At 37.5% G+C, this 18,876-nt stretch overlaps 1 protein-coding gene across 3 annotated transcripts in view; it reads right to left on the reverse strand.

The window, feature by feature from the left end:
- The window catches only part of UVRAG (UV radiation resistance associated), a gene marked incomplete at both ends in the record, with an annotated part of 330,995 nt that overhangs the window by 121,738 nt on the left and 190,381 nt on the right, over positions 1 to 18,876 (reverse strand). For all 3 annotated transcript variants that reach the window (XM_080712064.1, XM_080712063.1, XM_080712065.1), the window contains one exon: positions 18,448 to 18,613. In XM_080712064.1, coding sequence (XP_080568190.1) covers positions 18,448 to 18,613 — 166 coding nt within the window. The remainder of the gene's footprint in view (positions 1 to 18,447; positions 18,614 to 18,876) is intronic.

The following is an 18,876-nucleotide window of genomic DNA, read 5'->3' on the forward strand; positions in this document are numbered from 1 at the left end:
CAAAGACAGCGGTGGGCCTGGCTGGGAGCTATTTAGTTTGAACATGCTCTAGATTCCTTTCAAGAATAAAGCCTTCAATCTTTACCAACTGAGGGCTTCTAAGACACAGATACTTACCTGACTCCTGAGTGGATTAAAGACAGAAAATTCCCTGCCTGTTTGAAGTAAGAGACAAGCCTTCAGACCCACAGCAGTGTTTACCCCTGCATTCAGGGCAACTTCATTAGTCCCCTGCATTTATAATATTCCCTTAAAGATCAGGTACTTCTTGGAATTGTTACAAAAGGAAATGTAGTATTTTGTCACTAGGTTGCATCTTCAATTTTCCCTAATCTTTTCTGATGCCCATCCTTCCTTCTGGCACCTACAATTAATAAAAAAAATTCCACATGATTGCCTGGAATTCCTATTGCAAAGCTCAGTAGTTGTTGCAAAATTTTGTTAAGCAGCTTCTGTGTGTCAAGCACTGTGCACTTCATGTAATCCTCTTAACAACCTAGGGAGATAGTGACACAGGCATTACACCAGGAGAACCACGACTCAGGACATTCCAACAGTCACCCACTGATAAGAGATGGCGACTTGACTCCAAAGCCTTAAGTAACTGGGAATAAAAAAACAAAAACAAAGAAACCTTGTCAAGTCTAAGGAATCTGAGGCAAGAGGGAAGGAAAACAAAGGCATTTTGTATTGTATCTTTTAGAGGAAAAACAAATGTCAAGTGAACCAAATGATAAATATGACTTCAATAATTAATGTTTCCAATGAGAATTCAACATAAAGACTCTGCTTAACATACAGGCAAAATTCCCAACATGGAATTTTATTTTATTTTCCAAGGGAGCATTCCTTATATCAGAAAAAGGAGTATTTCTGTCTAAGGTAGGAACCTATTTTGATAAAACACACTTCTTCCATCTCCCATATACTTGCACTTAGAATCAGCACTCCATCTTCTGGGCTTGCTTCTAGTCACGGGGCCATACCAATGGGAATGCTCAGGGAATTTGTTGTATGACCTCACTTCATTTTTCAACCTGTTTCTCCCTCCATTTGTGAAACACAGGGTTCAATATTCTGTCTGGCTCTACAACACAGTAAGCCTACAATTCTGCATGAAGTTTTCTCATTTGTATTCTTGTTTCTTGATGTAGCACCACTAATTTCAATAGTGTTAAACTATACATATTGGGCAAAGTTTTCACATAAATACAGACTTTCCTACTTAGGTAAACTTGATTAAGTAGAGAATCCAAAAGAACTGAAAACTTCATTCATTTCAGTAGTATTAGCCACCCTGAATAAATATTTGATTATATTTGTAAGTTGCACAGTGAAGAAAATGGAAAACGAAAGCTTCTCGTTTGGCCTTTCCCAAACAGAAGCTGAGAAGGTTTACAGAAAGGAGTCTATAATGCTTAATATAAGATGTTGTCAACAGGTGTTTATGCCTCACGCAGGTAATAACAGAAATGAGGAGTCAGAATTAAAGCAATCTGAAACTAGAGCTCTGGAATGTTCATTTATGTTTTCAATATAAGCTTTCTACCACTGAAATCCCAGGTGCCCATCACTATTTCTACAGAAAATTGATTGCTTATGCAAATAAAACTTAAGATATTCTAACTTCAACAATATGACATCAGAAAAAATTTTTCATTCATTCATTCATTCATTCATTCATTCATTCAACAAGGCAGCATTGCTAGGCCAGGAGGTAGGCTGAGAGAATACTGAGATAAAGAACAGTCTGCTCACTGCTACTATGCAAATTTCTTTTTTCTTCTTTTTCTTTCTCTTTTTTTAAACATCTTAATGGGATTAAAGATGGTAGAGACATACATGTACACATCGCTCAGCCCTTACCCAACCCCCACCCCATTCCCTCTCCATCCTCCTTCCCGTGCTTGGCTTAGTGACTGGCTTTGATATGTTTAAGTACCCCCATGTGCTTTAGAGAGTTTCCCTTTTCCCCCTTCCTATCCCCTCAGTTAGGCTGCCTTATTTGCTCCTCTATAGGAACTTCTTCTTCATCTAGAGTTTCTCCTGTTACCCATTTCTCCTTAGCTTCCACATGTTAGGAAAAGCATCCGATTTCTTTGTCTGTTCTCTCCTGGCAAAATTCAACCTCATTAGGCAGAAAGGGAAACTATATAAACCTCTAGACCTACCTATGTGATTGCAAGAAAAACAAAAGGTGAAAGTTACAAGATTTGGGGATCTGTCTGGCAGCTTCTTTATATGTGAGCAAGCATGGCTTCCCTTTGCACTGGGTCACAAAAACAGTGAAGATCACTAAAACGGATCATCCCACTCTCATGAGAATCAGGTCACGGGCAAAGACTATGATCTTGGTCTCATATTGTCTGAATTTGAGCACATCGCAGATTCTTTGTACTTCAGAGATCCCATTTTTAAATCAGAATCAATCAGATAAAAAGGATGCTTCTTGGAATTTCAGGCAGGATCCTCCACAGACAATGCACTTTAGAGAGTCAAGGCCACAGAAATAACAGCATCAATGTTCTTCTCAATCCTAATAATTCACCAACAGGAAAAATAGCTGCCCATCTTTTAGGGACTTGACAGTGCTGTGGATAGGTCAAGAAGTTTCAAAGCTGCCTGTCAGTTATACCTCCTGTTTTTCGTTCTGAGAATAAAACAAAACTCCAGACATCTTTTGAGGGCTTGGAGAAGCCATTCGCTCTGATCAGCTAGCCCTAGCTCAGCAATTATTTCAGTAATCCATTCTGAGTGTATTATCCACCAGATAACACAAGTAGCACAATAACGTTGACTAATAAATTTAGTTTCAAACACCACTTTAAAACCTATTTTTAGTCTTCAGTGAAATAAGGGGGAGGACCACTGCAGCTGGACCCTAGTTACATTCCTTCAGGTTTTGTGGTCAGAGCCTCGCAGTGAAATGCAGCAAACATTTCAGACTTTCCCTTTACAATGTGCAGGTGCACAAGTAATGGTTAAGCAAGGCATCAGGCCAGACCCGTGTTTCTAACAGGCCAGACAAAGAAAGAGTTCTTCTTTTTCTTTCCAACAAACCTGGCTAAATAGAGTCCCAAACTCTAATAATCTCACGTGCCAATAGCCAGATGAGGCAGGTAATCAGAGAGGGCAGAGGCTGAGAATTCCTAGGCCTCTATTACATTAAGTATAATTTGTTCAATGAGTCATTCAATTCCTATTTTCCATCTCCCATGAAGTACTGATTCCATCTAATGCCCTGGAAAGGTTTATATCAAAATTGAAAATCCAGAAGAAAAGAAAACCATGTCTAATCTGCTGTTTCAGTGATCCAGGCTAGACTAGTGGAGGTTGATTCAGTCAACAAGCGTAATCAATAAGTGTACTTCTACTTATATATATTTTTATACATCTATGTTGTTACAAAGAATATTTGAAGAGCTTAACAAAAATGCACAAACCAGCTAAAACATTTACTAGTTCACAAAACCTAAGGCATCATTGATTCTAAAATACACCATTAACTTATATAACACTAAGAAAAGATAAATACTATCAATCATAATATGACATGCTATTAGCTATAAGATATGACTCATTTTAATGATACTAAAATGTAAAAACATGTGTTTTTACATTTTACATATATACATATATATGTGTAGTGTGTGTGTGTGTGTGTGTGAGAGAGAGAGAGAGAGAGAGAGAGAGAGAGAGAGAGAGAGAGAGAGAGAGAGAGAGAGAGACTGGAGATTGAGCCTGGGGTATTCTATCTATACCCCCAGACCAGCTCTTTTTACTTCCTGTTTTTGAAGCAGGATCTCCCTGGGTTGCTGAGGGTCTCACTACATTGCTGGGGCTGTCCTCGAATTGCAATTCTCCTGCCTCAGTCTACCAAGTACTAGGATTACAAGCATGTGCTATACTCAGCTAACAATATATATATATTATATAAATATATATAATCAATAAAATACAGCATACAGTTCAGCAAAAGCAAGAAAATAAAGTAGAATGTAAAATCCATCCATAAAAATGCAACTTTTATAGTTCTGGCTGCCAAAGTAAAAATAAGCATTTAAAGTTGGCCTTCTCAGATTACTTGAGAAATCAATCAGTCAACAAATCACTGCTGCTGAGCACATTGAGCCAGACTGCTCGGAGATGATCACATGCTAAGTTGCTCTTTAACAAATCAAAGTGTTCACAGCTGATCTGAAAAACGAATATTTATCACTTCAAGGGATATCCCTCCTTCAAGTATCCAAAGTGATTTCCTGACATAACTCATGTTCTAGTCAGATCATCTTGTAAAACTTTGTTAAAAATCTGGAAATACACTTAACCTCAATAATATGGAACCAAGGGATTGTTGGGAGTGGTAGGGAAAGACCATTCTCCAGAAAACTTTAAGGATTTCTTTCTCAAGTTCATATCTGGTCATGGTAGTCTCACCTGCTTAAAATCATCGAGGGGACCCTTCACCCCTAATAAGTAATGTTTTTCATCACTAAGCAAACCAAATGATGTCAGAGAAAATGGTAGAGTAGGTTGCTCTAAGGGCCTGTCTCTCCAGAGAAACATCAAAAAAAAAAAAAAAATCAAGCAAAAACTGTCTCAATCAACTTTGTCAAAATCCTGGAAAATAGTCAAAAATTTACATCAGCCAACCTTATATGAAGTCAAGAAAGAAGAAAATCAAAATCAGGAAGAAAGCTCTGTCAAATTTTTACTTGCTATGAACCTAATCTACTCCCCAGCTTAGCCATGAAATACAGACAACAGCCTATATTCCCAGTGTGCCTTACCTCTTGACAAAGCAGAGCAGACCTTATTTTAAAAAAAGGCTGGGCATCACTCTGATAGGGAGCTAATATCCAGAATATACAAAGAGCTCAAAAGACTCTACACAGGCAAAACAAACAACCCAATCAAGAAATGGGCAACTGAAATGAATAGTCACTTCACAAAAGAAGAGATACAAATGGCCAATAGATACATGAAAAGATGTTCAACATCACTAGCCATCAGGAAGATGCAAATCAAAACTATGCTGAGATTCCATCTAACCCCAATCAGAGTGACAAGCATAAAGAAATCAAACAACAACAATTGCTGGTGAGGATGTGGGGAAAGAGGAACTCTTATACTGTTGGTGGGAGTGCAGAGTAGTTCAGCCACTATGGAGATCAGTATGGAGATTCCTTAGAAAAGTGGGAATAGGTCCACCATTTGATGCGGCTATACCACTCCTGGGTATCTTTCCAAAGGGGTTGAAATCGGAGAACAACATTAACATATGCATACCCATGTTCACAGCAGCACAATTCGTAATAGCCAAAATATGGAACCAACCTAGATCTCTATCAACAAATGAATGGATTGCAAAATTATGGGGAATACACACAATGGAATTCTATTCAGCTATAAAGAAGAATAAAATAATAGCATTTGCAAGAACATGGAAGGAACTGGAGAACATTATGTTAAGTGAGATTAGTCAAGCACAGGAAGAGAAGGGACGTATGTTTTCTCTAATATGCCCAAGCTAGGGAGTAGTGGTAATACCAGAGGGATTCCAGATGATGGAGGGGAAATCTCAGCAAAGCTTGAACGGAAGGATAGGAGAGGAAGAAAGCTGAGGTTGTTCAATGGAGGAGCTACATACGAATATGTGTAATAGAATAATATAACATGGTTAACCTGGACACTCTCTATTGGGAGGGGAGAAGGAAAATGGGGGGAAGGGCATGAAGCATAATCTAAATGTACACCATTTTCAATATGTTCCACTTATAAAAAATTAAAAAAAAAAGAAGGCTAGGTGTGGTGGTGCACACTTGTAATCCCCACGCTTGGGAGGTGGAGACAGGAGGTTTGAAGCCAGCCTTGCTGGCTTAAGAGACCTTGTTTCCAAATTTAAAAAATATTATAAATAGGTCTGGGAGTGTAGCCTAGAGGTAGAAGGGTTTCCAGGAACCCCAGTACCACAAAAGAAAGAAAGAAAGAAAGGAAAGAAAGAAAGAAAGAAAGAAAGAAAGAAAGAAAGAAAGAAAGAAAGAAAGAAAGTAGGTAGATAGATATGCCTATTCTAACTTGTCTGGGGTCTACCTGGAAGACTAATAGCCTAGTGAGAATTTATTCAGAGCTGAAAAGCAGCTAACATTGTTCACATAAGGCAAACTAACAACTCACTGCCACCTGGGGCAAAAGACAACAGATTGCCTAAAGCTTGAGAGAAGCTGGGAAAGTTTCTTTGAGAAATTAAGGCATTCAAAAGTTTCCAATCTAGAAGTTGTATAAATTTTTTTTTTTTTTTTTTTGGTGCTGGGGGTAGAACCCAGAGGCATTCTACCTCCAAGTTATACCCCCAACCTGACTTTATGACATTATTTCTTATTTGGAGATGGTCTCACTAGATTGCAGAGGGCCTTGCTAGGTAGCTGAGGCTCGCTGAGTACCTGCGAGCCTCCTGTCTCAGCCTCCCAAGTACTGGGATTACAAGCATGTGCCACCACGCCTGGCTTGTATGCATGCTTTGAGCAGTAATTATGCTCAGGAAAGATCTGAGAAAATCCTAAGCTTTCACCACTGGCTCAGAGTAAGCAGACCGTGGGAGGAGACCTTCAGAAGACTGAAATTAAAGTACACTAGAGAGCAACCTGAAGATAAACAGAGAAACAAGGATCTCCACTAAGATTTACAGAGATCATTAATAAAGACAATTACTATGGTCGTATAAGGCTATAATCTGTGACAATAACAGCATAAAAGTGGGGGATGGACAGAGGAGCTAAGTTTTGTTTTGTTTTGTTTTGTTTTGTGATACTGGGGATTGAAGTTGCAAACATCATTGAGACCTGTTTTATTTTTTATTTTGAAAAAGAGTTTCACTAAATTACTGAGGGCCTCTTTAAATTGCTCAGGCTGGGCTGGGCTGTAGCTCAGTGGCAAAGCACTTGCCTGGCAAGTGCACCAACCTGGGTTCGATCCCCAGTCCAAAAAGACAAAAAAAAAAAAAAAAAAAAAAAAGACTCCCTTTAAATTGCTCAGGCTGGCTGCAGACCTGTGATCCTCCTGTCTCAGCCTCCCAGGTGTTGGGATTACAGGCATGTGCCATGTACCTGGATAGGAGCTCAGTTTTTATATGCTATTGAAGCTAAATTGATATCAGTTCAAATTAGATTGTTATGTTAACTGCAATCCCCATGACAACCACTAGAAAATATCCTTAAAACAAATAAAAAAGAAAATGATTTCTTTCTAGCTTCCACATATGAAAGAAAACACATGACTTTTTACTGTCTGTGACTGGATAATTTCACTTAGCATAATATTCACGAGTTCCACCCATTTTTCCTGAAAATGATATATTTTGTTCATATCTATATCTGTCTGTCTGTCTGTCTGTCTGTCTATATATCTATCTATCTGTACGCATATACTACATTTAGGCATTTAGGGTTAGATTAACCAGTCACAGAAAGTGAAGGGTCATATGCTTTCTCTCATACATGGAGGCTAGAGAGAAATTAGGAAAGAAAAGGGATGTGCAGAATTGTGGAAGGCGTCCTGGGGAGGGAGGTGGGGAGAGGAAAAAGGAGACTTGATAAAGGAAATAGTTCGAGGAGTACTATAGTCACATATGAAGTTATCAACACCAATCTCAGTAATATGTGTGGGGATTAGGAGGGAGCAATGTGGGATGCAGAAGAAGCAACCAAGTCTGTGTGCACGTGCTTCTATCACTCTGAACCTCATCATGATGGAAAATTACGATGCACCAATAAAACTGTATTAAAAAGGAAAAGAAAATGAGAATTACACAGTACACTACAAGAAAATAGTTAAGCATAAAAGCATGGAAAAAGTACAAAAGATATACTGAAAACAAATAGCAAAATGTCCTAAGTTCTTCAATAGTAGTTCTTGTACAGCTAGGTGCGGTGGCACATGCCTGTAACTCTAGTACTTGGGAGGTGGAGACAGGAGGATCACAGGCTAGAGACCAGCCTCAGCAAATAATTGTTGAGAACCTTGGCAACCTAGTGAGACCTTATTTCAAAGTAAAATTATAAAAAGAGGCGGTGGTGTAGCTTAGAGATGAAATGCCCCTGGGTTCAATCTCTAGTACCAAAAAAAGTCATTGTATTAAGTGTAAGTAGATAAATATTCCAGTCAAAAGGAAGATACTAGAAGAATGGATAAAAAAGTGTTCCAACAATATGCTGTCTATGAGAATCACTTTAAATCTCAAGACACAAAAAGGTTCAAAGTTAAAAAAAAATGAAAAATCTTTCATACAAAGTTACCGAAAGTTTCATATGGCTACCAAAAAAGAGCTAGGGTGACTAACAGACAATGTAACAACTAAATAAAAATTGTTGAAAGAAGAAAAAAAAAAGGTACATTATATACTGATGAAAGGGTCAATACATCAAGTTACAACGTCTAGAAACATGCACCAAACAGAGGCCCAAAATGTTTGAGGCACACTGGCACACTGAAAAAAGATATAGTCTTTGAATAGTTTAAGAGTTGATTAACTTATTGTCAATAACGTACAGAACATGTAGACAGAAAATAAGGAAAGAGGGGACTTGACAACACTAGAAACCAACTAGTCATAACATATATAACAAAAGCAGAACATACTTTCTTCTCAAGTATATGTGGAATATTCTACAGGCCACAAACTAAGTCTTTAAAAATACCAAAAGCTGGGCATGGTGGCGCACACTTGTAATCCCAGCATTTGGGAGGCTGAGACGGGAGGATTGTGGTTTGTGGACAGCCTTAGCTTCTTAGTGAGGCCCTCTGCAACTCAGCAAGACCCTATTTCAACATAAAGAAAAAAAAAATAGGGCTGGGAGTGTAGCTTGGAGGTAGAATGCCCCTGGGTTCCATCCCCAGTACTGCAAAAAAAAAAAAAAAAAAAAAAAAAAAAAAAAAGAAGAAAGAAGAAGTGGTCCTGGTCTTGGAATGTAACTTGGAGATAGAGCATCTCTGGGTTCAATCTCAGGAAAACACCCCCCACCCCCCCCCACCCCCCACATCAGTAAACACTGGAAACAGCATAGGGACAGGCAGAAGCTGTAGCCTCTTCAAACCTAAGCCCCAGCACTCAGGCAACATTCCCGATTCTCCCTGTTGGTGGAGTAAGTTACTGACCAGCCAGACTTGAAGGGAAGAGGAAGACAGTAGTAGGGCCAGGGGTGTAATCTGAAGGCAGAATGCCCCTGGGTTCTATCCCTAGTACCGCAAAAAAATAAAATAAAATAAAATAAAATAAAAATAAATAAATAAATAAATAAAATAAATAATTAAAAAGAATAAAAATAAAAATACTGAAATGATAAGGCTAACTTCGTTGTCACAGTGGAATGAAGAGAAATTAATAATGGAAAGAAAACCAGAATAGCACTCTCTTAAACAACTACTGAGTCAATTAGAAAATCGCAAAGGAAGTCAGCAAATACTTTGAGAGAAATGAAAACAAAACATACAACATACAAAAATCCACGGGATATGGGAAATACATGTTATATGGAAATTTATAGGCATGGTGGTGCAAGCCTCTGGTCCCCGCTACTCTGGAAGCTCGGAGGTGAGAGTTATCACTTGAACTCACACACTTGAGACCAATCTGGACAACACAGCAGAGACTCCATCTCCAAAAAGGAAGGAAAGAAGAAAGAACTAGAAAAAGAAGAGATTAAAAACAAAATCTATGGCAAAGAAAGAAATAAGATAAGAGTCATGATAAACAAAGGAGAGACCAGAAAAACAACAAAATCAATAAGAACAAAAATTAGTTCTTTAAAAAGACTATGTTGACAAACCTTTAGCTAGATTAATTATGAAAAAAGATGCAAATAACTAAAACCAGCAACAAATGTGGGGCATTATTACAGACTTTCCAGAAATAAAAATGATTTTAAGAAAATACTACGAACAACTGCACACCAACAAATTTGTTAAACTAGATGAAATGGACATATTTCTAGAGACACACAAATTATTCAAGTGGATTTAGGAAATACAGAAAAATCTGAACAGTTATGTAACAATGAAATAAAATAAAATCAGTGGCTTAAAAACTTCCCAAAAGGAAAGTTCAGGACTAGGTGACTCTGCTACAGACCTCAAACAAATATTTAAGAAATAATTAATAGAAATCTTTAAACTTTTCTAAAAAATAGGAGAGGAAATATTTCCTTCCTCATTTTATGAGGCTATGCCAGTATTACCTTGATACTAAAGCCAGACAAACACATCACAAATAAAGAAAAAACAAGTCAGGCATGGTGTCATATGCTTGTAATCCTAGTATTTGGGAGGCTGAAACAGAAGAATAGCTGGTTCAAGGACAATCTCAACTCATAATGAAACTCTTAGAGATCAAGGTGAGACCCTATTTCAAAAACAAAAAATAAGCCGGGCATTAAGCATGGTGGCGCACGCTTGTAATCCCCGCGCTTGGGAGGCGGAGACAGGATGATCGCGCAGGTTTGAAGCCAGCCGCGCTGGCTTAAGAGACTCTGTTTCAAAAAAAAAAAAAAAAAAAAAGGTCTGGGAGTGTAGCCCGGAGGTAGAAGGGCTTCCAGGAACCCCAGTACCACAAAAAAATAAATAAATAAAAATAAATAAATAAATAAAATAAATAAATGGCTAGAGTGTAGCTTGGAAGTAGAATGCCCCTTCAGGTTCAATTCCCATTCACTCACACACACACACACACACACACACACACACACACACACACACACCCATACCCATCCCATACACACACACACAAAGAAAAAAAAAGTCTAATAGCTTATAAGTGTAGAAGCACAAACTGTCAACAAAATACAAGCAAAGTGAATCTAATAGCATATTATAAGGATTGTAGACCATGACCAAGTGGGATTTTCCCAGGAATGCAAGGTTGGTCCTAAAAACAAAAACCAATCAGTGCAATGTACCACATTAATATAAGAAAAATAAAACCACATGATCATCTCAATTTTTACAGAAAAAAAACTATGACAAAATCCAATATACTTTCATGATTAAAAAAAAAACACTCAGAAAACTGGGAATAGAAAGAAATTTCCTGAACACGATTAAGAACATTTATGAAAAAGTCAAAGTTAACATCATATGCAATGGTAAAAGAGTAAATGCTTTTCCCCTAAAATGAGGAACAAGACAAGGATGCCAGCTTTCACCACCACTGTTAAGTACTGTACAGCAAGTTCCAGCCAGAACAATTAGGCAAAGAAAAAAAATCCAAATTGAAAAGGAAGAAATAAAACTATCTCTATTCACAGACATCATGATCCAATATATACAAAATTCAAACAATCTGTATAAGAAATTAGAAAAACAATTCTACTTATAATAGCATTCAAAGGATAAAATATAAAGACATACCGTTAATCAACAAAGTACAAAACTTGTACCCCAAACTACAATATATTATTAATAGAAATTGAAGAAGAACTTAAATAAATGGAAAGACAACCCAATTATTAATAAGATGGCAATACTACTCAATGTACTCTATGGATTTTTGGGGGGTACTGGGAGTGGAAGCCAGGGGGGTTCTACCTCTGAGTGACACCCCAGCCTTATTTTTTATTCTTTATTTTGAAACAGGGTCTCACTGAGTTGCATAGGGCCTAAGTAGCTGAGGCTGTCTGTGAACCATGATCCTCCTGACTCAGCCTCCAAAATGCTGGGATTATAAGTGTGTGCCACTATGCCTGGCTTACTCTATGGATTCGATACAATCCCTATCAAAATTCAAATGGCCATTTTTTCAGAAATAGAAAAGCTGGTCCTTAAACTCTATGGAACTGCAATGGACCCTGAATTCCACAAGACAGTAATAAAGAAGAACAACGTTGGAGTACTTATATTCCTTAGTTTCAAACTTACAGTATTAGTGTAAGAACTGAAATATAGAGACAGGCATGATGGAAGAATGCCTGTAATCCTAATACTTGAGAGGTTGAGACAGGAAGATCGTAGGTTCCAGGATAGTGCATGGTAACTTAGTGAGACCCTATTTCAAAATAACAAAAAAGTCACATGTGGTGGTGCATGCTTATAATTCCAGTACTTAGGAAGCTGAGATAGGAGGATCACAGGTTCGAGAACAGCCTTGGCAACTGAGCAAAATTCTCAGCAACCTTGAGAGACTGATACCCTATTTCAAAATAAAAATATAACAGATCTAGGGGCATAGCTCAGAGACAGAATGTCTCTGGGTTCAATCACCAGCAACACACACACACACACACACACACACACACACACACACACACACCTCACAGAAAAATCCAAACACTATACACCGCCCCCCCCCAAAAAAAAACACCCACTGAGTACTGAGAGTGTAGCTCAGAGCTCGGAGATAGAATGCTCTGGGTTCAATCCCTAGTACCACCAAAAAGCAGGATCGGGAGGAAGAATAGACATACAGACCAATGGAATAGAAATCAGAGTCCAGAAATAATTTATGACCAGCTGATGTTCAACAGGAATGTCAAGGTCATTCAAGGTCAAAGAACAGTCTCTTCAACACACTGTATAAAGAAAATTAACTAAAAATGGAACAAATCCTAAATATAAGAACTAAAACTATAAACCTATTATAAGAAAACACGAGGCTAAATCTTCGTGACCTTGGATTTGGCAATGGATTTTAGATATAACACCAAAAGATCTATCTAGAAACAACATGAAAAAGGATAAACTGGACTTCACCAAAATTAATTTTTCTGCATCAAAGGTGCTATAACAAACATAAAGGGACTATTTTTTTTTTTGTGTGTGTGTGTGTGTGTGCATCTGGGAATGGAACCCAGGGGCATTTGACCTCTGATCTACACCCCCTGCCCTATATTTTATTCTTTATTTTGAAACCGGGTCTCACTGAGTTGCAGAGGGCCTCACTAAGTAGCTGAGGCTGTCCGCGAACCGTGATCCTCCGGTCTCAGACTCCCAAATGCTGGGATTACAAGCGTGCACCACCACGCCCGGCTACACAAAGGAACTATTTTAACTGCTTCCTTTCACTTCATTTCTGTCCTAGAGTTATGGCCATGGGACACTGCACAGGTGAGAGATTATTAGTCACACGTACTCACAGCTCTGTTGAGGAGAGTGCCACGTGTGGGCTGGGATTGAGAAAAGAGTAAACAGAACAGGGTACTGTGGTATGAATGTGTTACAAACTTAATCCCCAGTGCAATGGTGTTGGAAGGTGGGGCCTTTTAGGTGGTGTGTGGGTCAAATGAGCTCTGTGCTCATAAATGGATTCATGCTATTGTAAAAGAGTTTGCCATTATAAAAGAGTTCAGTCCCTTTCTATTCCTTCTGTCTCTCTTGCTCTATGAAGATACAGCATCTCTCCCACCTGGAAGATGGGGCAATAGGGCATCATCTTGGAAGCTGAGCAAACAGCCCTTGCTGGACACTGAACCTGCTGGCACCTTGATTTTGGATTCCCAGTCTTCAGAACAATAAGAGATAGATTTCTATTTTTTATAAATTACCCAGTGTGAAGTGTTTTGTTATTGTAGCAGAAATGGACTAAGACATAGGGTACATCAAGATAGATAGGTGTTGTCGCATCAAAAAGTAGAGGATGAGCCGGGCGTGGTGGCGCACGCTTGTAATCCTAGCATTTGGGAGGCTGAGATTGGAGTATTGCAGTTTGCGGACGGCCTCAGCTACTTAGTGAGGCCCTTTGCAACTCAGTGAGACCTGTTTCAAAATAAAGAATAAAAAAATAGGGCTGGAGGTGTAGCTCAAAGGTAGAATGCTACTGGGTTCCACCCCCAGTACCACAAAAATAAATAAATAAATAAATAAATAAATAAATAAATAAATAAGTAAACAAGTAAATAAATAAGTAGAGGATGTGACTGGTGTATTTCAGTGATTCCCCAGCTGGCAGGAAACCAATGCAGGACTGTTGGGAAGCCCTCCTGCTTTCACCAGATGTCAAGGTAGCATATAATACTGACTTTAGCTTTGGCCTTAAACCATAGCAACAGCCTATATAATGGGAGAAAATGTTAGCAACTAATGTATCTGATGAGTCTAATATCCAGAATACATGAAGAAATCATACCACTCAACAACAAAAAGACAAATAACCTGATTAAAAAATGTGAAAGGGATTGGAACAGACATTTCTCTAAAGCCATACAAATTGCCAGGAAGCATATGAAAAGATAAAGACATTATTATTCAATAAGGAAATACAAATCAAAACCACAAAGAAATACCACTTCACATCTGGGGATGTAAAATGGTGCAGCTGCTAGGGAAAAGAGTTTGAGGGTTCCACAAAGAGTTAAATACAGAATTACTAAATGACTCAGCAATGTCATTGGTGGGTATATACCCCAAAGAATTGAAAATGGGTACTCAACTGTATGTGAATATTCCTAACAGCCAAAAGGTGTAAGTAACACAAATGTCCATCAGATGAATCAATAAACGGAATGCAATATACACAACTCAATGGAAGATTATTCAACCATAAAAATAAAGTACTGATTAAGCTACAACATGGTTGCATCTTGAAAATATTACACTAAATGAAAAAAGCCAGGAACAGAAAGGTCACATATTGTATGATTCTATGCACATAAAACATCCAGAATAGGAAAATACAGAGAAAGAATTGGTGGCTCCCAGAGGCTGAGGGAAAGTTGGGGTGAGAAGTAACTGCTTAGGCCGGGCGTGGTGGCGCACGCTTGTAATCCCCAAGCTTGGGAGGCTGAGACAGGAGGATCACACAAGTTCGAAGCCAGGCTCAGCTACTTAGTGAGGCTCTCAGCAACTTAGTGAAACCCTGTTTCCAAATAAAATATAAAATAGGTCTGGGAGTGTAGCCCGGAGGTAGGAAAGCCCCTGGGTTCCACCCCCAGTACCACCAAAAAGAAAAAAAAAAAAAGTAACTGCTTAGTATACAGGGTTTTCCTTTGGAGTGATGAAAATGTTTTAGAACTAGACAGATGTGTACAACATGGAAAATGTACTAAATGTCACTAAATTTTACATTTAAAAATATAATTTTATGTTACGTGAATTTCATCTCAATTTTTTTAAAAGTCAAAGAATTCAAGCTTTCAATTTTATTTTTTTAATTAAAAAGGATACTTGGAAACAAACATATCAAAATCAGTAACTAAGCCCAACATGGGAAGTGGGGGAAGGAAATGAGGTGGGAACTGGGGAAGGGCTAAATGAGTGGTGTGTGCATGTATGCCTCTGCCATCTTGTACTCCATTAAGATGTATGGCTATAATGCACCAATAAAAAATAAAAAAAAGAACTTGGGCTCAAATTACAACATTGAAAAAGGTACTAATTTAAACTACACATGCGCTCCCTAGCTGAGCATATTATTCTATTGGATATGTAATCATTTCCTTAATATTTTGAAGGATTGGTTCCATCTCCCCTATTGTTGATACCCAAATCTGATGCACCTAGTATCTTATAAAATGGTATTGGACTTGCATATAATATATGCACATCCTTTGATATCCTTTAAATCATCTCTAAATTAATTATAATACCTAAAATAATATAAGTATTGTGTAAACAGTTTTTATAATATATAGTTTAGGGAATAATGACAAGGAAAAACTCTGTATATATTCAATGCAGACACAATTACTGACCTTATTATTTCTAATTTAATTAGCTTATTCTAATCTAATCTGATGGATGTAGAATTCATAGGTGTGGAACCTATGGATACCAAGAGCCAACTGTAGTGCTAAGTAGCACTGGTGCCTACCTTTCTTCTTTCTTTCCCCTACTCTGCCTCTAATTATAGTAGTGATAGCCAGACGTGGTGGTTCATGCCTATAATTCCAGTACTTGAGAGGCTGAGGAGGATTACAGGTTTTTTAACTCTTCCTTAAGTGTTTCAGATAGAGATTTATATATATTTAAAGGGTACAAATTTCCCTCAGGCCACAGATTTAGCTATACCATATAAACTTTGACATACTATATTCTTATGAGTCAGTTAAAATAATTTTAAACTCCCTTTATGGTTTTTCTTTTGACCTTTAAGTTATGCAGAAGCATACTGTTTAATATTCGCACATTTGGAGGGTTTTATTAGTGATTTCTAGTAACTACCATGATTACTGAACATATTCTTTTTTTTTTTTTTTGGTGGTACTGGGGTTTCTGGAAGCCCTTCTACCTCCGGGCTACACTCCCAGACCTATTTTTTACATTTTCACTTTGGAAACAGGGTCTCCTAAACCAGCGCGCGCGGCTGGCTTCGAACCTGCGCGATCCTCCTGTTTCTGCCTCCCAAGCGCGGGGATTACAAGCGTGCGCCACCACGCCCGGCTTTACTGAACATATTCTGAATTACTTCAATGATCTGAAATTTTCTGAGGCTCAGCATAACCAATTTTGGTAAATGTTCCATGTATACCAGAAAATGTGAACCGTAGAGTCTTTTGGTACAATATTCTTTATACATGCTTAAGTCTAGTTTAAGTCTTCAAGATACTGATTCTTTTGCCTACTTGTTCTAATAGTTAATGAAAGGAAATTTAAAGTTCTCTACCATTAGCTTCCCCTATAACTATATGTGTGTGTGTGTATATATATATATATATATATATATATATACACACATATATATGTTATATATAATATATATATGTATATATATGGTTATACAGTTAGATATATAAATGTGTGTGCATATATATATAATTAACTGTATTAGCATAAAATATCCTACTTTAAATTCTTTAATTGCTGGGCATGGTGATGCACATTTATAATTCTAGTATTTGGGAGGCCAAGACAGGAGGATCACAGGTTCAAGGACAGTCTCAGCAACTTAGTGAGACCCTGTTTCAAAAAAGGGGGGAGGGGGAATATCTCTGAGGTAGAACATCCTTAGGTTCAATGCCCAATACCAAAAAACAAGTAAATAAATAGGAAATATTGTAAGTTGAAAATGCAGTAAATATACCTGGCCAGCCAAATTTCATAGTTTAGCCATATGGTGCACTGTGGAGTTAAGAGTACCCTCTTAACTGTGTGGCTACCAGTCAGCTGCCTCTCACTACTGCTGCCCAATATCATACAAGAGACTGCCGCTCTGCATATTGCCAGCCACATTTTTGCACATATCTAAGTGCAAAAATCTATGTGCGGTGTCTACTGAATGCTCATCACTTTCCCACCATTATAATGTTGAAATTTTCTAAGTCGGGGATTGTCTATAATTTTTTTCTTTTAAAATTTTTATTGGTGCATTGTAGTCATACATCTTAATGGAGTACAAGATGGTAGAGGCTCACATGCAGACATTATTCATTTGGCCCTTCCCCAATTTCCACCCCATTCTCTCTCCCCTCCTTCTTCCTCATGTCTGGCTTACTGATAGAATTTGATATGTTTGTGAATGTACATCGTGTAAATTGGGGATTTTCCCTCTTCCCTTCTTCCATTCTGCTCAGTCAGGTCGCCTTATTTGCTCATTTATGGCTTTTCCTTCTTTGTCTAGACTTCCTCCTATGACCCCTTTTCTCCCTAGCTTCCACATATTAGGAAGAGCATCCAATTTTTTACTTTTTGTGACTGACTAATATCACTTAGCATAATGTTCTCCAGTTTCATCCATTTCCCTGCAAATGGTGTAATTTTGTTCTCCTTTATGACTGAGTAAACTTCCATTGTGTACATATTCCATAGTTTTGTAATCTATTCTTCTGTTGATGGACATCTTGGCTGGTTCCATAGTTTGGCTATGGTGAATTGCATGGCTATGAACATAGATACACATGCATTAGTTGGTAGTTTGGTTTCCATTCTTTTGGGTAGATACCCAGAAGAGGTATTGCTGGATTATGTGGCAGATTTGTTCCCATCATTCGGAGGATCCTCCATACTATTTTCCTAAGTGGTTACAATAATCTGCAATCCCACCAACAATGTATTATTTAGAAAGTAAAAATTCAGTTTAATTGATAAACAGAGGGATTGTCTATATTTTTTACTGATCTTGTCTTCCAGTTCTCTAACCCACTTTTCAGTTATGTTCAACCTGCTGCTAAACATTTAATCCTTTTCCTGGTTGTCTCTCTGACAAATATTTTAATTATCTTACTTATTAAGTGGCAGGCAATAGGTATTATATAAGTATTTGCAGAGCATATGACATTTGTCCTCACAAAAGTAAAAGTAAACTAAACTTAAATGAGTCAATTTTGCTAATATTTGCAACTTTTGAAAATGTACAAATTGAACCACTAAAATCTAAACAAATAATTATATTTTCTTTAAAAGAAATGGAGTACTTTACAAAGTTTATATGAAAGTTTCCACAATTTAGGTCACATTTTATATTTTTAATATACCCTATGTTTCATCCTGGCTTGATTTAAAAAATAAAACAAAAAAAGAGACACTTACTCTCTTTCCTTTTCAGTCAGCTTGTCATTGATATTATCTTTGATTGTTGATCTAGAGCCCTTATGAATTATAGGATATCTGAGGGGCACTTGTAGGAAAAAGGAAATCATGGAGACCAAATGTGCAGTGTAACCAAGGGCAACCGCAATGCTTCCATCATCTTTTGCTGTGAATTCAAAAGCAGAGGAAAAGAAAACAACCATTTACCTTATAAATGTAACTGTGAGGCAAAAACAAATCAGCTTTGAATAAGATCTTATAAAATAAATGGTAAGTGAAATGTTAATTATTTGTCTTAGTTTTATGAATTTTCTCCAAATTTAAACATATTAACAAGACTTAGAATATCATCTACTATCTATATTTAAAATCATTCCCCCAAAATTAATATTATGATATTAACAGTTGATATATATATATATATATATA

The sequence above is a fragment of the Muscardinus avellanarius genome (genome assembly GCF_963383645.1).
Source record: "Muscardinus avellanarius genome assembly, chromosome: 1".
Taxonomy (NCBI): Eukaryota; Metazoa; Chordata; class Mammalia; order Rodentia; family Gliridae; genus Muscardinus; species Muscardinus avellanarius.